This window comes from Crocodylus siamensis, chromosome 1 (genome assembly GCF_052110815.1).
Source record: "Crocodylus siamensis isolate JL-2025a chromosome 1, ASM5211081v1, whole genome shotgun sequence".
In the NCBI taxonomy this organism is placed as follows: domain Eukaryota; kingdom Metazoa; phylum Chordata; order Crocodylia; family Crocodylidae; genus Crocodylus; species Crocodylus siamensis.
In genome coordinates, this window is record NC_143395.1 from 395,230,611 (window position 1) to 395,252,842 (window position 22,232).

The window sequence follows — 22,232 nt, forward strand, 5'->3', positions numbered from 1 at the left end:
ACAGCTGTCTCATGGCCTGGTGATACCTTCCAGCTGGAACCCAGAGAGGGGCTAGAGCTCCCTCTGGCTGTTGCAGGGGTTTGGTGCAGGGCCAGCAGGAGGTAGGGAGCAGACTACTACCATGAGCAGCAAAATCTGCTCCTGCATCCCCACATATGTATACTTCTGCTTAGGATCTCTAGAGTTAATCCACCCAGAGCATTTGCACATGTAGACATGCCCACTGTGTATACAGAATGTGTGTCAAGGTCAAAGGTCTGCTATAGCCTTTTGAACCATAGGGCTTGTCTAGTTAATTTACAACATTTTCTATAGCTAAGAGCACAAAAGAGAATGATGTGACTAGCACCAGAACTAGCCATCCTGGACTTCCGCTGAATCCAGTAGTAGGAGTTTTAGGCACAATTCTGGAGCAGGGGTCAGACTCACATTTCTGGAGCCATAGCAAGACACCTTAACCCCTCTGCCAGGAATAGATTTGCGAGCTTGTGGGTGCAGCAGTACAGTTGCTTTCCCCCTTTCATTCCTGTTCCACGCAAACTTTAAAACCAACTGCCTGGGAGGGCAGCTGCATTACTATTCTATGCAGGCTGTTGGAGCAAACTGACTTCATGGCTCATTACCATCTCCCTGATTTCTGTTAATCTCTGTACTCCACAGGTGTTAACAGCCTTCTCTCCTTTTTAAGTGGTCCTGATGCTCCACTATTAAAGATTCTTTTCTTCTGTAATTTTTCTGTCTGTTAGCCTTTCCTGGTAATGTCTTTTTTATTGCACAGCCCTGCAGACTGGTTTTAGTTCTAATAGTAACCTGGGTATTAAAGTGACTGACAATGAAGTACTGGAGGTACTGTAAAGATGCTCAAGAAGCCCTAGTTTTGTTTTATAAATCTGAATAAGGAAGGTACATTTAACTATAATGACTACAGGAGTAATGGCACAACAAATGTTGACTATTTTGACTATTTTTTGCCTAGTGTGCTGTGTTTTTTTTTTAAACTTACGTTTCCTTAAGTACAATATGATCCTTATTGAAATATGCCCCCCACTAATTAGAGTCTACACAAAGGACAGAAAATGTATATTTATTATAATTTACCATGGAATGTAAATATTGGGGCATCATCTTAAATTCCCTCCCCAACTACTGCAGGTGGTGGAGAGAGAGGTGATGAGGGGGGTAGTAGTGGGACATATGGTGAGAAACAGACAGTGAAGGGGGCAATAGGGAGGGCATGTGGTAGGGCAGGCAGGGGGGCAGTAATGGTGAAAGCATTGGGGCAGTCAGAGAGAGTGGCAGGCAGCTTGCCTACTTCTGTCTGTACGCTCCACTTCCCCCCATTTTGCCTGCTCACCCCAGCCTCAGGTTGCCCTGTTCCCCTTTCTCCCATCTTCACTCCCAAAGTCTCTCCTCAGCTACCTACCCATCAATCCCACCGCCCCTACCCTTACTTACCTTACACTTACACTTACCTTTGCTGCACAATGGGAATATCCGTCCCTGCTGCAGCCTGCAGCATTGGAGCATGGTTACAACCCAGTCCCATAGCAACTACTGTGGGTACTGCTGTTATGGGGCTGAGCTGGAACCATGTTCTGTGCCCCAGCTGCAGCAGGGATGGAGCCTGCTGACCAGGAACAAAGGTAAGGAGTTCAGCAGATGGGGAAAGAGAAGGAGAAGCAATGTTGGGGGAAGGGGAGAGACTGAGGGCTGCAGGGGAGGATTGGCAGGGCATGCAGAGACAGTGTGGGAGCAGGTGTTAGTCATGGGTCCAACTCCAGCCCCAACCCTGAGTTGGGACTGAAGCTGCAGCAGCTGCCTGCCTCCCCAATATCTTGTGCTCAGTTATAAGACACTTGGTAAATGGTGGGGGGATGGGACAGGACAGTATGGGATGGAACTGTGTCTTCTAATCCAGTAAATACAGCAATATATAATGTAGCAAAATAGTGCACATTTCAGTAGTTGTACTGGTTTTTGCTTTGATCTTAAACTAAAAAACATAGCAGTAAACATCTACCATATTAGTAAAACTTTCAGTTTCTTTCCAACTGGAGAAAAATGTGTGTGGTGTTATATGTGAGGATGCGCCACACCATCTGCACCCTTGTTTTTCAGAATCCTAGATCCACCCATACACTCTGCCATTTTGCCTCAGATATTAATGTATCATCAGCCATTTATATATTTATCATGCTCCTAGTTCTGATCAGTATATTTAACCATTTATTCAGTTGTTGCTGAATTTTGGTTTAGAAACTTTAACTAGGCATTCACATACTCCAGGATCAAACTGGTTTAATATACCTTGAAGGCAGGGAGGTTTATAAACAGTATTACTGAAGACACTTTAGGGCTGGGCATTACTTAGGAAGCCAAATGTATTCATTAGCAATGGCATAACTTTGATTTTTTTGTGCAAACAAAACAGATATCATTCTCTTTGGTGCTCTCAAACCACAATGTATAAGAATCTAGACAGAAAGAAAGATTTTACCTACTAGAAGACTAGTAAAGGCTCTCTGAAAGTGCCATAAGAAAGTTGTTCTGAGATTAAATTACAATCCAGTCATTGCAACAGATTGAAACAAAAACTACTACAAGAATTAAAATTAATTATTAATGTTTCTGAAAAGGAATCTTGCCTCATTTTGCATTTTAAAATAACAGAAACTATTCTTAAAATCATTATAAATATATTTTAAAAAGAAAATGACTTTAGGTTTGATTATCTGACCAAAATAATGTAGATTTAAATCTGAAGGGCTGTCAATATTGATAGTTAAATTAGCGATTAATTATTAATACTTAAAATACCCAATCTCCTATCTCAGATAGCTTCATCTTAGTAAATAATGTCATATGTCAAGGAGAAAGTATTGATTTTAAATTGTTGAAGGCTGAGGTCAAAAGGAGCAAATGCCTTCCATTTATTTGATGGGACAAGGATATTTGCAATTGGATGTTTATTATAATTGCTTCTTTTATGTAAATATTGAAGAGGTTAAAATTGGCTATGTTGATGAATATTGTTAACTCTCATATATTTGTTAAAAGCAATTAAAATACCATTATTGATTCCTAAAGTAAGTACCTAGTCATAGTCTTTAATTTTTTTTGTTCTATTTGGTCCTTTCAGGGGTAAACCCAAGAAAGAGAATAAAAATTTGGGGAAGGTTAGCTACCCAAGCCAAGTAGCTAGTGATAGTTCAAAGGATTACAAGCCAAATATTTTATATGCATAGGTCTCATCTAACTTGCACCATAAGTGCCTAAATGCAAAATTGTAAACTTTAAAATCTTTTAGGCGCCTACCACTTAACCCTTGAGATACCTAATGTCTGTGTGTGTCTAATATTAAACATTAAAATACACTAATTGATTCAACTTCTGCTTTAGAGTTTGCCCAGAAACTGCTCAGTCTTAATTATGTGAAGTGTACTGATGCTTAATGTAATCTGTATGCCCTATCAAGATTTACAAACTATTCCTGTACTTGGCTCATCTGAAGTGCTTGATCCAATAGTTATTCTCAGAAGAAGCCTAACAGATCAGCCTACAAATAAAACAGCCTGAGGTGATGCATCTCTTTCTTTCTAGTAACTCAGCAGTTAAATCACTTACTCAAGATGTGGGAGACCTAGCTGTAATTTTTTTCTCTACCAAAGGGAATTTAAACTCATACCTTCCACCTCATAGGAAATTATCCTAACTAGCAGCTCTAAGCAGAATGACCATAAGGAGGTTTGGGGCAACCAGGACTTTCATCCCTGATATTCAGGACACAACACCCACCCCCCACTCTCACAAGCTGTCAGGGAGCCGGGCTGCCTTCTGGGCAGGCAGCCATGCCTGCCTGTTGCTTGCATGCTAGGCAGCACCCATGGGCAACTGGTGCCTTTTGAGTTAATGGAGGCACATGCTCCCCCTGACACCAGTCAGTGACTGAGGGGGGCCCCTGGTGGCCAATTCCACTGATCGGGAGGGTGTCCCCCTGCGGCCAAATTGCAGTGACCGAGGGGGCAGGGGGTCCCCTGTGGCCGATCGCATTCATGGTTGTTGGCCCCACTCCCCGGTGCTTGCAGGGGGGTATTGGCATTCCTGCCTTCCCCCCTGCCTGCCAGCTAAACAGGGAGCACGGCCTGAAAGACAGTGCACCGGCACTCTCAGGGCATGCACCTGCTATGCATCCTCACTGGTCACAGCACTCTGACTCCCTGCCCTGCATCCCTGCATTTCTGGGACACCCACTATAAGTGTTCTCAGTCAGCTGGGATCAGCCTCTTAAATCTGGGACTGTCCCAGCTAAACCAGACCTTATGGTCACTCTGGCTAGGGACAGACATTCAAAAAGCCCGAGCCTAAATTGATTTAATCTTTGCAGGTTAGTCTAACCTGCAGAGACTGAACCAATTTGCAAGTAAATAGACATTTACTTTTGATTCAGAAAATGCAGGCACGTGCCTGCAGTGGCTCAGGGTAGAATCTAGGGGCACTAGAGCAGCCCTCCTTTCACTTACACATTCCTGAGCTGAGGGAGGGTGTGGCCAGGCCCTGGCAGGACACTATGATTAGGGAGGGGTTTGAACCTCCACCTTGGCCTGAACAGTCCCCAGCTGGGGTGTGCCTGAAGGGGGAGAGGGAAGCAGCCAGGCTTTTTCTTACTTGCTGCTCAATGGGTTGGAGTGTTGCCAGACCCTGGCCCATGGTTAGCACTTGGAGGCAAAGTGAGGGGGTGTTGGGAGGGAGGACTGCTTATGTGGAGTGCATGCACCTGTTTATGATACTGAGCTTTTCAGTCTCCTTCTTCCTGCTTCTTCATACTGTCTGCAGCAAATTGATGGAACTCAGGTCGCATGCATTGCAAACCAGGTCATTTCTCACACCTCTCCCTGTCCCCTCTTGAACACTGACAGATTGCAGCCTTTGAAGCAAGCCAGCAGCCAGCAGAACATAAAGCTTGTCAGCCCATCAAGAAAACAAAAGCCTTTCTCTCATTAGTTCAAGCTCTTCATAAACAATTCCAAAGCATTTATAAGGAAGAACAGAGGAATGCTACCAACTGACCTGTTGATTAGCTCCAAAAAACTCCTAAGGGGACACTGTTTTGTCAGCCTTTAGTCCAGTGAAATTGGAGACATGCACATAGCCACCTCTCAGCTAGCATGGAGTTGTGTAGCCAAATGCTGGCTGGGGTCCATGCTGCTAGGGTTCCTGCTGTGGGAGAGGAGGGAATCCCTAATTGAGCAGCAAGCTTGAGGTGAGGGGTGGGGCAAAGGGAAGCCAGGCAGATGCTGCTGTACCTCTAGTCTCCACCTCCTTCTCAGCCAGCCAGAGCTCCTGCTAAGGAGGAGAATGATAGGGCCCGCTCTGCTTTCTGGAACAGATAGCCCAGCTAAGCCCAGGGCTGAAAAGTATGCTGGGATGCTGGGGGACTCTGATTTAACTTAAACCAGTAAAGGGTCTGGGACAAAAATTCCATTAACTGGTATGACCCAAATCAATTAAGTCTGATACTACATTCAACTAAGTTTATCTTAAACCAGTTTCAGCCATCTTGTGCACTGAACTTCTTTTCTGTTACAGGTTTAAACCAGTTTCTGATCACTTTAACTGGTTTATGTGCAACTTTTGTGTAACTTCGCAGCCTGGTGCTTACTGTGGATACTTCCACATGCCCTATAGGGAACCCAGGCACCTAACTCATAGCTGGAGATTCTGTGACAATGTGTGGGTACATAACAATTAGGCACTACAATGCTCAACATTTCAACACTGCATCCTTTGTAGTCTAAGTCCTAGTGACTTGTCCATAAAAACTTAGATAAACTGTTATTATTCTATATAGTTATCTGACATTTGAATGGACAATCACCTGAAAAAAATTATAATGTTAACTGTATGGATATTTGCTGTATAATGGATTTTATCATGATGGGTCTTAAAGAAAATTTTAAAGCCTAATTGATTTAGCTAAGAGGACTTCAAATATTAAAGCCAAGTTTTGTTGTAGTCTGATTTTCGATGAGAGTTTAACCAGATTTTATTTACTGTTAGTACTTATTAGTACTATTTAATTCATGGACAAGCAATGAAAAGAACCAAGATAGATAAGTGCTAGTATATTACATATTTCAGTTTCTTTAAACTAATACATAGTTAGCCTTATTCAATATCTAGCACACACAAAAAATACAAATACAAATTGTACTTTGTGAAATATTTTCTGGAACATTCTTTTAACATTTCATTTGATTTTCAGGATTCCGGAATTTGCACATTGATGATCAGATAACCCTCATCCAGTACTCTTGGATGAGTCTAATGGTGTTTGCATTGGGATGGAGATCATATAAGCATGTCAGTGGTCAGATGTTATATTTTGCACCTGATTTGATCCTAAATGAGTAAGTTGGCACTTTCTGCTATTTACTAATATAAAGATGAAATACTCACCCTACAGAAGTCAATAAGAAAGTTATCTTAGTGGTGAGAGAATTTCACTCAACATTTTTATGGTGTTGTTGCATTATGTGCTGTTATGTTGTGTTCAAATTTAGATAAGAATCTGATCCTATCAAAGATCAATCACCTCAGGATTGTAAAAGGATCTTAAATATTCCATTAATCTGGCTATCTTCTGTAGACCCAGATGTAAAGAAATTTTGGTGGTGTTTTCTTTAGACAAGGGAAAAAGTTTAAAAAATAAATCTGTTGTTAAACCACCCCACCACCCCTCCCCACCAAAACATAATTCCCCCTAAATTAGTCTAAATGCAATTATCAGGGCACAAGAGTGAGAGGAGGGTTTTGTAATTGTTTGTTGGGTGGGGAAGAGAGGGATTAATAATTTGCTCATTAGAAATAGTTTCGGTGAGGTCATATTTGGTTTTGAAAATTTCATTTTTTGTGAGAAAAATATTTGCAAGTTCTCTCTGCTCCCAGCCCAAAGAATCTCTCTCTCTCTCTCTCCCTCCCTCTCCCTCTCTATCACTCACACACAAAATGTTAAAGGTACCTAAAGTATACAGATTCATAAACTTTGGCCAATAAAGTTCAGTAGGAGCCTAAAGATCTTCTCCTGGGCATGTTCTAAATTTCTTATGTCATGACGGTTCTAACCAGTTAGGCTTCTAGCCCATGTCAAAGCATGGAACCCAGAAATTAAAATAAAAAGAATGTTGCTGCTGACTTATGATAAAAGACTCTGGTGCCTAGCTTCAGTTGATGGCTGGGAGTGGGGAAGGATTGGGTTAAGGCACAACCATCTATTGAAGCATTTTATGTTAGTTTTCTTATGCGGCTTACAATGACAGGGGTTAGGTACCTAATTCCTCATGCAGTAAAGAGGAATCTGATATTGCTATGCTAGGGCTATGAATTCTACAAAGTGTCACAATACTTAGCACTGCAATTCTATGACTTCATGTGGATCAGGCCCAAGGACGCGGATCTTACTCTGCTGCCCCTTGTGCCCATGTGGAGTCCCCTTGAAATTAATAGGACTCCACAGAATCACTGGGCTCATGCATCAGGATCCCCAGCTAAAATCTTGGCCCCATTGAATTTCGGGTCAGAACTCTCAGTAGGGCTATAGTTTCAACCCCATGGATTAGCCACTGGGAATCGCAAACACAAGATTTGAAGAATGGATATAGTACATTGCTTTTTACTACATTAAAAGTTAGCCATGGTCTTCATCTGCATCAGTGTCTAAGTGGCATTTTGCAACCAAACTGTCACTTCCACTTTGTTCAACTAGAGTTACTAGTCCTAATGCTACTCTAATGGATGCACAGAGCAGCACCAGCCTTAGACTAGGAAACGAGCCAGGAGCTGTTAGTTTCTAGATTAATTCTAAAATTGCTTTTTAACAATCACTACTGGAATTTATTCTGTGTATATCTGCTAATACCAAAAAATACAGCCAAAACCATCATCATACTAATGCTTATAAAACATGGTCATCCGTACGTGATGCTTTAATACATGCATTCTTATTTCAAATATGAAAGATTAAAAATATAATTTAAAATAGAGATGAAAGGAATCAATATCCTAACATAGCAAAATATCTAAAATTATACATTTAACTAATTTAAAGGTGAGTGCAGTGTTTCAGATTTTGAACACACCTGAAGGAGTTTTTCATTTAAATTAAAATTAAAGTATTTAATATATTGAGTTGTTTATCATAGAAAAGACTATGTTGTTAAGAGTGCATTTAGCTAGGATGGAATTATTTGGGGTGAAATCCTATCTGCTTTTAAGTCAATAGCAAGCCTCACTGATGGCATCAGAGCCATAATTTACTTCATATTTAGTAATCTAATGTTTTTTAAATAAGGTGATGCTTTGTAAAATTAGCTTGTGCTATTGAAAAATTAAATTAATAGACTAACAATATTGTTCATTTTAATGCAGGTATCGGCAGGGTACCTTCACTGAATTTTTGTAAACTGGTGCATGCAAAAATATGTACTGTATTTTCTCACATTCATACACTCTGGAATGTAATACCCACCTTTTTATTGGAAGAGGGAATGAAGAAAAAATGTTTTTCTAGCATTGCAGTTGCATAGAACAGGGGCAGAGCTGAATTTACAGCCGATTCACTCTCCCTTTCTTACTTGAGAGGCACGTGGGTGAAAGCCCGCTGCGCCCCCAATCCCCTGAAGCCCTGCAGAGCCCCCCGCCTACCCCCAACATAGCCAGAGGCAAGCATGGCCCGTAGTGGGAGGGGGGTAAACCCTCACTGAGTGGGAGGATGTGGCTGAGTGGAGCTGGGCTGGGTCAAGCCCCACCCAGGCCCCTACTTGGCCCAGCCCCCCAGGGAGAGAGAAAGGTAGGAGGGGATACTCATCAGTCCCCCTCCAGTAGGGCAGGGCCCCCCAAATCCTGGGCAGGGACCCCCCTTGCCCAAGAGCAGGTTTCCCCAGTGGCGGGCCCACTGCATATGTGTGCAGTTTAAAAGGGCCTGCTAACAGCAAAAAAAGCCCCAGTTAGGCTCCGGAGTGGCGAGAGACACGCGGGTGAAAGCCTGCCATGTTCCTGCTCCTCCAAAGCCCCCAGAGACCACCCAGCAGCTGCGGAGCCCCCCGCCGACCCCCAGCACAGGCAGAGGCAAGTGGGGCCTGTGGTAGGAGGGAGTTAACCCCACACTGAATGGGAGGAGGCAGCTGAGTGGAGCCGGGACGGGTCAAGCCCCACCCAGGCCCCTACTTTGCCCAGCCCCCCAGGGAGCCATGCGACCGGAGCCGTGTGAACAGGCTGCACAAACAGACATGCTTGCTTGCCAGCGCATGAGTTAGCGTGGAGTTGGTGCAGGAGAGCGCATGGGAAGGCTCGAGACCCTGCCTGCAAACACCCCAGGGTAGACAGTCCCAGCTATAGCCAGCCTACCAGAGGCATGACACGGATAGGTACGCACCACACCCCGAGGGTCCCCTCAGGTTCTGCAGCACCCCCCTTCTGGCACCTCAGAGACAGCCACCCACATGAATCCCATGGTTCTGGGCTCCACACAGATGGAGCCTCTGGCTCTCACCTGCGGGGGGCCACCTGTCCCTTTTTCAGGGTCTTGCGGCTAGGAGCATGGTCACCTCCCTGTGTGGGGTCTGGACCCTTTTGGGGTCTCTGGCACGCCAGCCGGAGCAGCTCCAGACCACAGTCCAGAGGGGTAGCAGTGGATATAATCTTCCTGGACTTCCGGAAGGCTTTTGACACTGTCTCTCACCCTGTTCTCATTAAGAAACTGGGGGGCTGTGGTGTAGACACCCACACAGTCAAATGGGTCTCCAACTGGCTGGAGGGCCGTACCCAGAGGGTGGTAGTAGATGGGTCCTTCTCAACCTGGAAGGACGTGGGCAGTGGGGTTCCGCAGGGCTCAGTTCTCCGGCCGGCACTGTTCAACATCTTCATCAGCGATTTGGATGAGGGGGTAAAAAGCACCCTGTTCAAATTTGCTGATGACACTAAGATGTGGGGGGACGTGGGCACACTGGAAGGATGCAACAGGCTACAATCAGACCTCGACAGGTTACAAGGGTGGGCGGACGAGAATAGGATGGGTTTCAACACAGACAAGTACAAGAGGCAGTGAGGGCTAAGGATGTGGTCATCATGGGGGACCTAAACTTCCCAGACATCTGCTGGGAGGAGCAGTCAGCCAAGTCTGATCGCTCACGTCGGTTCTTAGCCAGACTGCAGGACCTCCATCTAACCCAGGAGGTGCACAGCCCCACCAGGGGAGACGCCTTGTTGGACCTAGTGCTGGCCACGGGTGATGACCTGGTGAGGGGGCTGCGGGTGATGGGCCACCTGGGAGACAGTGATCATCGCTTGCTGGAATTCACCATCCAGCGTAAGGTGGCAAAGGGCTGCAGCAAGGCAACAGCCCTAGACTTTAGGAGGGCTGACTTCAACAAGCTAAGGAGGATAGTTGGGGAAGCGCTGAGGACCCAGAGGGGAAGGGAATCAGATGTCGAAGGTGAGTGGTTGCTCCTTAAGGAGACGATCCTCCATGCCCAAAGGGAGGTAATCCCAACAAGGGTCAAAGGGAGCAGGAGGGCACATAAACCCCCATGGCTCACTAAGAGCATCCGGGAATGTCTCCTTGCTAAAAGGGAGGCATATACCCAATGGAGAGATGGGGTCATCGCCAAGAAGGACTATGTTATAGTCGCCCGAGGATGTAGGGGGGCAGTCAGGAGGGCCAAGGCAGAGTTGGAGATAGGACTAGCTTCCCGGATTAAGGACAATAAGAAGTCCTTCTTCAAATACATAGGGGGTAAAAAGAGGGTCCCGGGTAATGTGGGGCCCCTGCAGGACACGATGGGCAACTTAGTCATCACGCCAGATGACAAAGCTAACATATTTAACGATTTCTTTGCCTCTGTCTTCCTAAGTAGGGACCAGTTCAGCCACCTCCCTGCTGGGCCCCCCTCGGGCCCCGAGAGAGACACGCCTGGGCCAAGGGTTAGCGAGGAGTTAGTTAGGGTACTTCTGGAGAAGCTGGACGTGTTCAAGTCCGCTGGTCCGGACGATCTTCACCCTAGGGTTCTACAGGAACTGGCTGAGGTCATTGCGGGACCCCTGGCACGGCTCTATGAGCACTCGTGGTGCTCTGGCGAGGTGCCGGAGGACTGGAAGAGGGCCAATGTGGTCCCTATCTTCAAAAAGGGAAAAAAAGAGGACCCGGGAAATTACAGGCCAGTTAGTCTGATCTCAATCCCGGGTAAGCTCTTTGAAAAAATTATCCTGGCACACATCCAGGAGGGCCTTGCGGGGGAATGCATGCTCAGGGGCAACCAACATGGGTTTATCAGTGGCAGGTCTTGTCAGACCAACCTGGTGGCCTTTTACGATCAGGTCACCAAATCATTAGACGCAGGGGTTGCTGTGGATGTAGTCTTTTTGGACTTCCGGAAGGCTTTCGACACTGTCTCTCACCCTGTCCTCATCAAAAAGCTGAGAGACTGTGGTGTCGATGCCCACACGGTCAAATGGGTCGCCAACTGGTTGGAGGGCCGCACCCAGAGGGTGGTAGTGGATGGGTTCTTCTCGACCTGGAAGGATGTGGGCAGTGGGGTTCCGCAGGGCTCGGTCCTCGGGCCTGCACTGTTCAACATCTTCATCAGTGACTTGGATGAGGGGGTAGAAAGCACCCTGTTCAAGTTTGCTGATGACACTAAGATGTGGGGGGATGTGGGTGCACTAGAAGGGTGCAATAGGCTACAAGCTGACCTTGACAGGTTGCAACGGTGGGCGGATGAGAATAGGATGGGGTTTAACACTGATAAGTGCAAGGTGTTGCACATGGGGAGGAAGAACCGGCACCACACTTACAGGTTGGGGAACTCTCCTCTTGCCAGCACGGAGACGGAAAAGGATCTTGGAGTCGTCATTGACTCCACGATGAACATGGGCCGGCAGTGTGGGGAGGCAGTCAAGAAGGCCAACCGTACCCTGTCATGCATCCACAGATGCATCTCGAGCAGGTCCAGGGAGGTGATCCTCCCCCTCTATGCGGCACTGGTCAGGCCGCAGCTGGAGTACTGCGTCCAGTTCTGGGCGCCACACTTCAAGAGGGACGTGGACAATATGGAAAGAGTTCAGAGGAGGGCCACTCGTATGATCAGGGGTCAGCAGGGCAGGCCTTATGAGGATAGGCTACGGGACCTGAACCTGTTTAGCCTCCACAAGAGAAGGCTAAGGGGGGACCTTGTGGCCTGCTACAAACTGGTCAGGGGGGATCAGCAGGTATTGGGGGAGTCCCTGTTCCCCCGTGCGCTGCCAGGAGTGACCAGGAATAACAGTCACAAACTGGCGGAGGGTAAGTTTAGATTAGATATTAGGAGGCGCTACTTCACAGTCAGGGTGGCTAGGGCCTGGAACCAGCTTCCAGGGGAAGTGGTGCAGGCTCCGAGCCTGGGGATTTTTAAAAGGAAGTTAGATGAGCACCTTGCCGGGGTCATCTGACCCCGGTGCTCTTTCCTGCTAAGGCAGGGGGTCGGACTAGATGATCTACCTAGGTCCCTTCCGACTCTAGCTACTATGAAACTATGAAACTATAAGGTGATGCACCTCGAGAGGAACAACCGGCACCATACATACAGGTTGGGGAACTCCCCTCTTATCGGCACGGAGGCAGAAAGGGATCTGGGGGTCATCATTGACTCCAAGATGAACATGGGCCGGCAGTGTGGAGAGGCAGTCAGGAAGGCCAACCGCATCTTGGCATGCATCCACAGATGCATCTCGAGCAGGTCCAAGGAGGGGATCCTCCCCCTCTATGCCGCACTGGTCAGGCCGCAGCTGGAGTACTGCGTCCAATTCTGGGCGCCACACTTCAAGAGGGATGTTGACAGCATGGAGAGGGTCCAGAGGAGGGCCACTGGTATGATCAGGGGACAGCAGGGCAGGCCCTATGAGGACAGGCTGCGGGACCTGTACCTGTTCAGCCTTCAAAAGAGAAGGCTGAGGGGGGATCTTGTGGCCTGTTATAAACTAGTCAGGGGGGATCAGCAGGCATTGGGGGAGTCACTGTTTCCCCGAGCACCGCCAGGAGTGACCAGGAATAACGGTCACAAGCTGGCAGAGGGTAGATTTAGGTTAGATATCAGGAGGCGCTACTTCACAGTCAGGGCGGCTAGGGTCTGGAACCAGCTTCCAAGAGAAGTGGTGCAGGCTTCTACCTGGGGGGGTGTTTAAGAGGAGGTTAGATGAACATCTTGCTGGGGTCATTTGACCCCGGTATTCTTTCCTGCCATGGCAGGGGGTCGGACTAGATGATCTGCTCAGGTCCCTTCCGACCCTACAAACTATGAAACTATGACTGTATGCCATCAGGGTCTGTGAGCTGAAGATAGACTCCTACTGCCAGGCCCTTCTCCCTTGGGGAGCCAGAGGGTAGACCACCGTCTTCCTCCAGGACAAAGGAGGACTCCAGGACCTCCCACTCTGTTCAGTCAGGGGCATGGACCAAGGTGGTCAAGGGCCCTAAGGCCCGCCGCACCAAGGCCCCTGCCCCACTGGAGCTTAGCAACAGGTACACACCTCTTGCTGCTCCAGCAGAGCCTGCTGAGTTGCCAGCTCCCACAGGCACCACAGGCTCAACTGCAGCTACTGCCCCTGCTCTCCTCAAGACAAAACGTAAGGTGTTTGCTGTGGGAGACTCCATCCTGTGGGGGACTGAGGGGGCGATCTGCCGCTCTAGCCCCTTAGCACAGGAAGTCTGCCAGGAAGGATGCAGGCCCCTGGGATATTGCAGAGAAGATCCCTAAGCTCCACCAGCCCACAGACCACTATCCTATGCTCCTTATTCATGTGGGCATCAATGACACGTCTCGGAGTGCTCCTGGCCGGGTCATGAGGTGCTGCAGGGATTTGGGAGCAGGGCTAAAGAGTCTGGGGGCACAGATGGTGTTCTTGTTGATCCTCCCAGTCTCAGGCTATGGGCTGAGGGACAGGAGGATCCACATAGTCAACCAAAGACTGCGATGCTGGTGTCATTGGGAAGGCTTTGGCTTCCATGACCACAGTCTGCTCTTTGGTAAGAGAAGCAGCGAGTGTCTGGGAAGGGACGGCCTCCACCTCTTTCTGCTGGGAAGGAGGCTCTTCTCAGCCAGATTGGCTGACCTGCTCCACCAGGCTTTAAACTAAGCCTGTTGGGGGACGGGGGGACTACCGCCACTGCTGGCCCATTGAGCAACCCTTGCAAAGCCAGTTGGCCAAGGAACTTCAGGGACCCCACCCCTGCCCCAGCCCTGGTACAATCTGTGGGCAAGGCAAGAGCCCCCAAGGGGACACTTGCCTGCCTATACACAAATGCCAGGAGCTTGGGGAATAAGCAGGAGGAGCTCATCCTCCTGCTTAATGCAAATAATTATGATGTCATAGGGATAACGGAGACCTGGTGGGACTCCACCCATGACTGGACCACAGGTACAGATGGCTATACCCTGTATAGGAGGGATCGTGTAGATAAAAGGGGCAGGGGTGTAGCAGTCTACGTTAAGGAAAGCTACATGTCCCTGCAAACTGCTATTGGTGACCAGGGTGAATGACTGGAGACCCTCTGGGTTAAAATCCATGGGGAACACAGCACAGGGCACACAACGGTGGGAGTATACTACAGACCTCCCATCCAAAGTCCTGAGCTTGACCAAGAGTTCGCCTGGGAACTGGCTGAAGCCTCATGCTCCAGAACCATGGTTGTCATGGATGACTTCAAGTACCCGGACATCTCATGGAAGGTCACTTAGCAAAATCCAAGTGATCACAAAGCTTCCTCTCATGTGTGGATGACCTCCACCTGACTCAAAAAGTCTCTGGGTCAACAAGAGGCAAAGCGCTGCTTGACCTGGTACTAGCTACTGGGGATGACCTAATTGGCGACCTAGTGATCGATGGGAAGCTGGGTGACAGCAACCATGACCTGATCACCTTCACATAAAGCTGCTAAGTCAGTCAGCAACACAGAAGTCCTTGACTTCAGGAAAGCTGACTTTGACAAGCTCAGGAGGCTAGTCGGTCAGGCCCTAAGGGACCATGACCCCAGGGAGAGGGGAGTTCAAGAAGAGTGGTTGCTCTTCAAGGGAGCGATCCTCAATGCACAAGCTAAGTCTATTCAATCTCAGAGGAAAGGCAGCAAGAGGGCACAGCAGCCCCCCTGGCTCTCCAGGGACTTAGCAGACCTCCTGAGGCTAAAAAGAAAGGCCTACAAAGGATGGAGGATGGGATTCACCTCCAAGGAGGATTATTCTGCACTGGTTCAGTCCTGCAGGGAGCAAACCAGGAAAACCAAGGCTGCAACTGAACTCCAACTAGCTTCTAAGCATCAAGGACAATAAAAAGTCCTTTTTCAGATATGTGGGGAGCCGGAGGAAAAGCAAGGGCAACGTTGGACCCCTGCTGAACCAGATGGGGCAACTGACGCCCAAGAAAAAGCCAGCCTATTAAATGAGTACTTTGCATCGGTCTTTCATCAGTCCCATGGGACGCCCATGCCCACTACAGGACAGGGAGGTCTGAGTGAGGGAGATTCCTTGCCCTCTATTAATGCTAACCTTGTGAAGGAGTGTCTTGAGAAGCTGGATCCTTTCAAGTCTGCCGGACCTGACAATCTACACCCCAGGGTACTCAAGGAGCTGGTGAGCATCATAGCCCAGCCCCTGGCATGGATCTTTAAAAACTCCTGGCGCTCTGGTGTAGTGCCCAAAGACTGGAAGAAGGCGAATGTGGTGCCTATCTTCAAGAAAGGGAGGAAAGTGGATCCGGCTAATTATACGCCCATCAGCCTGACTTCTATCTCAGGGAAGATCTTAGAATAGTTTATTAAAGAGGCCCTTCTTAATGGACTGGCCAACGCCAACATCCTAAGGGATAGCTAGCATGGGTTTGTTGAGGGTAGGTCTTGCTTGACCAATCTCATTTCCCTCTACGACCAGGTGACGTATCACCTGGACAAGGGAGAAGAGATTGATGTCATATATCTTGACTTCAAAAAAGCCTTTGATCTGGTATCCCATGATCACCTCTTGGCAATACTGGCCAACTGTGGCCTTGGGTCTGCCATGATCCGCTGGCTGGGAAATTCGCTCTGTGATCCGACCCAGAGGGTAGTAATTGATGGCAGTTGCTCATCGTGGTGCCCTGTGACCAGTGGGGTCCCCCAAAGCTCTGTCCTTGGACCCATATTGTTTAACATCTTCATTAATGATGTGGACATTGGAGTCAGGAGTGGACTGGCCAAGTTTGCCGATGACACCAAACTTTGGGGCAAAGCATCCATGCCAGAAGACAGGCGGGTGATCCAGGCTGACCTGGACAGGCTCAGCAAATGGGCGAACGAGAACCTGATGGTGTTTAACACCGAAAAATGCAAGATTCTCCACCTTGGGGAAAAAAAATTGCAGCATCCTAATAGGCTCAGCAGTGCTACGCTGGCTAGCACTATGGAAAAAAGAGCCTTGGGGGTCATTATTGACCACAAGATGAACATGAGCCTACAATGTGATGCTGCGGCTAGTAAAGCGACCAAAACACTGGCTTGCATCCATAGATGCTTCTCAAGCAAATCCCAGGAGGTCCTTCTCCCCCTGTACTCAGCCTTGGTGAGGCCGCAGCTGGAGTATTGTGTCCAGTTTTGTGCTCCACTATTCAAAAAGGATGTGGAGAAGCTTGAGAGAGTCCAGAGGAGAGCCATGCGCATGATCAGAGGTCAGGAAAACAGACCTTAAGACAACAAGCTGAGAGCCATGGGGCTCTTTAGCCTGGAAAAGTGCAGGCTCAGGGGTGGTCTGATGGCCACCTGATAAGTTTATTAGGGGTGACCACCAGGATCTGGGGGAACGTTTGTTCACCAGAGCGCCCCAAGGGATGACGAGGTCGAACGGTCATAGACTACTTCATGACCGTTTCAGGCTGGACATAAGGAAGAATTTCTTTACTGTCGGAGCCCCCAAGGTCTAGAACAGCCTGCCATCGGAGGTGGTTCAAGCACCTACATTGAACACCTTCAAGAGCAAATTAGATGCTTATCTTGCTGGGATCCTATGACCTAGCTGATTTCCTGCCCTTTGGGCGGGGGGCTGGACTCAATGATCTTCCAAGGTCCCTTCCAGCCCTAATGTCTATGAAATCTATGAAATCTTAAATTAAGATTAAGTTCATTAATCGTTAGTTTCTTACTTAACTAATAGTTAACAAGATCCTCTATGGGTACAACTATGATTTTGAATAGTAAAGAGTCTGCAGGGCTGTGAAATAGGAGGAGAGAAATAAGAAGAAGGTAGCGAAAAGCAAAAATGCCTGAAGAAAAGTTAGCTTGATTCGTGGAACTTTCAAGACCATTAAAAAGGAGAGGCAATTGTTAATACCTGTTAAGTGAAGAAATGTGGACCACTGGGCATCTTTACATGAGTTTGGGGGGGGTGGGGGACCAGGAGGAGGGAGGAGGACGGCGGCAGCACTTTAATTAGAGCAGCTCTTGGAGTCACTCTGATTAAAGCTCCCGCAGCATGTTGTGTATTCAGTGTCCTGTCAAAATGTCGGTGGGGGCACTTTAACTAAAGCTCTTTCAACAAACTTTAGTTAAAGCACCCTGCCACCATTTTTAAGCATGGGGTTGCTGAATACACATGATGCTAACTAGGAATTCATTGAGTCTGCTCCAACATGTGCTAACTAACACGTGTTGGAGCAGGCATCAGGCATGTGTGCAGGTGCCCATTAAGTCAACTGACTTCTTCAGATGCCAGATAGTAATGCCACAACTGCTCCATCATGGAGCAGAAGTCAAAGCAGAGTGTTCCTATTGGAAAATTAGTTTCCCCGCTTAAAAAATGCACCCCAATTTTAAAGAAAAGCTGCATATCGTATGTGAGAAAATATGGTATATATTGAAGATTAAGTCCCTTGTTCTGCAAACTTTTATAAAGCTATGTACTCTTATGATTAGACTTATTAACTTCAATGAGACTTCATATATTTGTTAGCATAAGGGGCTACAATTTATTTTAAAGCTTTCTTAGTGATATATTCTTTGTTACTTGAAAGCAAATTTGATTCAGTGTTAACAATTAATAGGTTTTTTCAGATTTGCAATATATTAATGAAGCTACGAATCTTACCATACAGAGTAAGGCAATATTTTCTACCAGGCCCATATTTAGATATCTAAGGATAAGCTTTTCAAAAGTCCCCTTAATTTCAAAACCTCCAGTCAAAGCATTTCAATTTTTGACTTAGGAAAGTTTAAAAATATGGAAGGAGTTCATTACATAGGACAGCACAATAGCAGTCTTTTTCATTCAGTTTTGTTTAGCGTTCATACAATTTTGTTTAGAGTTCATACAATTCATAGAGTTCAGAGAGGCTAAGGGACCTGAACCTATTCAGCCTTCACAAGAGAAGGCTGAGGGGGGACCTGTTGGCCATCTGTAAACTCACTAGGGGAGACCAGCAGGGTTTGGGAGAGACCTTGTTCCCTCGAGTGCCCCCCAGGGTAACAAGGAATAACGGCCACAAGTTGTTAGAGAGTAGGTTTAGGCTAGACATCCGAAGGCACTACTTCACAGTCAGGGCGGCTAGGATCTGGAACCAACTTCCAAGGGAAGTGGTGCTGGCTCCTACCCGGGGGGTCTTTAAGAGGAGGCTTGACATCTACCTGGCTGGGGTCATTTGAGCCCGGTTTTCTCTCCTGCCCAGGGCAGGGGGTTGGACTAGAAGATCTACAAGGTCCCTTCCAACCCTATTTCTCTGAATCTATGAATTCACACAGTAAGGATGTTAATGAGACCCTGGACTTGTCTTTTTACAATACAGCTAACCAATTAAGTCTAGAACTTCTTAGTTCAAAATCTGAAATTATACTGGAAATAAGGAGACTGATTAAAGATACACATAGAGAATTTGCATGATAGGTTTCAGATTATAAAATGGAAAGAAAAAGAAGTAGGAACATTTACACAGAAATCTATTTTAAATTTTAAACCTTGTTGCATGTTTTACTTTTTAAAAAAATGTGTTTTTATCCACCTTTCATTTGGATCCTGGCAGCTTCTAAGTAAGAGCAGAATTAGTTGACTGTTACTTTCTATCTCCCTCTCCCTCTCTCTCCCTCTCTCTTTCTTAAGATAAGGAATGTACTAATTCACCTAGCAACCAGGTATTTACTCAAAAGAACCAGTGCCTGAGTTGTTTTTATTTTTACCTCTTTTCCCGGTGTAAGACAGAGGATGAAAGAGTCATCATTCTATTCACTGTGTCTATCCATGTGGCAGCTTCCACAGGAATTTGTCAGACTACAAGTTACCCAGGAGGAGTTCCTCTGTATGAAAGCACTGTTACTTCTCAATACAAGTAAGTAGCAAGTTAATTTTTATAACATTTTTGTTCTGCATCTCCAATCGCAAACAACAATGATAAGTTTCAGCATTTCACATAGTGTTACTTAGCATGAAAATTATGGGCTGTCTGACCCCAGAACTGAAAGCGCTCTTTCAGCAAAAATGTCTCAGCATTCCATTAAAATATTTTGGTTAAGTATCAACCAGAAATTTTTTGCTGCACAAAAACTTAGTGAGAGATGCTGAATAAATTTGAGGAACTGCCACACTGAATTGTGCATTTGAAAAAAGCAATTGTGCATCGTTTCATCCAACCAGCTTTTATGACTTTAATTTACATTCACAAATAAAACCCAATACAAAACTACAAAAATATAGTTAAATGATAATATGACATTATTTTAATTAACTGTTATTCTTCCTGATGAAAGGGCCAAGAACTTATAAGGTCAATGAATATTTTGCTCAGTAGGACAATGACATTAATATTAGTAGTTATTCAATGTATTCATAGAAAAAGACTGTCCAAGTTAGACAATCATTGGCTAAAGGTGGGGAAAAAATGTTATTCTATTGTTGTCTCCACAATAGAAAACAACATGCAATAGTTTTACTTTATTTTTAGTTCCTTTGGAAGGTCTAAGAAGTCAAAGCCAATTTGATGAGATGAGAGCAAGTTATATTAGAGAACTGGTCAAAGCAGTTGGATTGCGCCAGAAAGGAGTAGTGGCCAACTCGCAGCGTTTTTATCAGCTTACGAAACTCATGGACTCCATGCATGATGTAAGTTTGCTGGGGAGTGGGAATTATGCCAGAAACAAATAGCATTGCTTAAACTCAGTGTAAATAGTGTCGATAAGAATATTGAGGTGTCCAGTTAAAGTTTATTTTTATTTATTCCTTATTTTAGGGCAAAACCATTTTTTCAATTAAATTAGGTGTTCATAACTTTATGTATAGGGGATTCAATGCAATGTGAAGAATATATTTTCAAATGTCACTTCACTTTCAATATTTCTAGTAATATTAGGTCAGAGATCTTATGCATATATGTGTTGGTACAACATTGAAAAAATAAAAATATTAAGGTTGCAAAGTCAAATATTTGAAAATTATTAAATGCCAAATAAAAGTACAATCTTAATGTGGCCCATTTGCATGAATACATTATAGTCACATAATGTAGTCATGTACTCTTTTTTTTCCTGCAGGAGAATCATCTAACTTCTGGTAACTTTTGAGTGTTAAGCTTTGCAGCCATAATATTTTGAAGTAATTACATGTGTGGACTTTCCAAGTTTTTTAAATGGAAAACTGAAAAAAAAAATTAGAAATTCAATCATGTGGCATCATATTGTAATGGGTTGGGTTAAATTGCATTGAAGCAAGCAGTCTTCTTGCACCCCAAACAAAGGTACGTGCAAAGTACGTGTGAGCAGGGAGGTTTAGCTGACTGTAGTTTTGTGTTGTTTTCTATAAGAGGCAAGAAAAGAAGAGATGCTAAGAAGCTAACAAAGAAGCATCTAATGCAGCCTGGACAAGGGATAGGAGCATTTCTCTGAGATAAAGCCTGAAGAAAGAGATTCAGAGCACAGACTCTTAGATTGAGTGTTGGGTGAAAGGAGTCTGGAGTTGTGAGAAAAGATGCGGTCTCTTTCTTGTTGATTCCTTCGGTGTTCACAAATGCGGCACTTTATGGACATTCTTTGTAAGTAAACAGGGTTTCATGTGAGGCCTGGACAAAAACGTGTTTACATTCCCGTAGTGGGGTGTTATACTAGAGTGAAAAAAGAGCAGACAGGCAACATTAATTCCCACGCAGAAGTAACTTCACCCCATCTGGTACAAAATTACCTGTGAGAGAGTAAGAGATAAAACTCCTTTGAAGGAACCCACATCAGTATGGATGCTGTCTGTCAGCATCCATTCCAGTGTAGCTGTTTGCTTATGGCAGTGGTTCTCAACTGGGGTCCCACGAAACCCCCCCGGGGGTGCTGTGACCCAAGTGCTATGGTGGCAGTGGCATCCAGGTAAAACTGACCTATGTGTACTTCTGCATTAGGGCTCTCTGATCAACCTAAAGCAGGCAGGATCTGGCTGGGGCTTCCCAGTCTGGCCCCCACCACACTCCTTCCAAAAACAGGAGAACATGGAATTGTTCCACCTGCAAGCCTCTGTGCCTAGGAGAACCTTGGCTGGGGAGGGGTTAGACCAGGAAATGTTGCAGCATGAGACAGTCCTCTTGCCTGCTTTAGGCTCATCAAAGAGCCCTAATGCAAGAGGATTGTATGCACATGCCACAGCCCTTTCTTGCCTAGCTGTGCAGCAGGCACAGGGCAGTTTTATCTAGAGGCACTGAGGTAAGTTGAGGCAGCACCAACAGTGGTTCTCAGCTATAGGTAATGCCACATTAAAAAAAAAAGTGGTGGAGGAGTACAGTGATGCTGAAAAATTGAGAGCCACTGGTTTAAGGCTGCCAGACTGTGGGGATTTTTGCCTTCCTCTGTAGTAGGCAGGTAGGTTGGGCTGTCTTCCTTGGAACTCTCAAGTATATATTAACAACCTTTACAACAGGAAGATGTTGCTCACGGCTGTCTCCCTGCGTTACCTGTGGTAGGTTAGGGTGTTATGTCCTGTCGTTTTATCAAGGTTGACTATAGTGTTGCTAATAAGTTAGACAACAGATTTGTATAAGATGGTTTGAATAGGGACAGTCCTGCCTCATGCTGAACTACATGACCTCTGAGGTCGTTTCCTACCCTACATTTATATGATTTTGTGATTTTAGTCAATCCTGTCACAGTGGCAAGGTATTGTAAGAACAGCCTACTGTATTCAGCTACCTAAACATAACTGCTTATCTGTCTCCTGACCCTGATC

General features: G+C 46.0%; 1 protein-coding gene across 1 annotated transcript in view; it reads left to right on the plus strand.

Moving 5' to 3' along the window:
* PGR (progesterone receptor) overlaps positions 1–22,232 on the plus strand; it is a 112,810-nt gene that overhangs the window by 72,740 nt on the left and 17,838 nt on the right. The window contains exons 5-7 of the mRNA XM_090030225.1: positions 6,263–6,407; positions 19,235–19,365; positions 19,978–20,135. Of these exons, the coding sequence (XP_089886351.1) occupies positions 6,263–6,407; positions 19,235–19,365; positions 19,978–20,135 (434 nt within the window). The remainder of the gene's footprint in view (positions 1–6,262; positions 6,408–19,234; positions 19,366–19,977; positions 20,136–22,232) is intronic.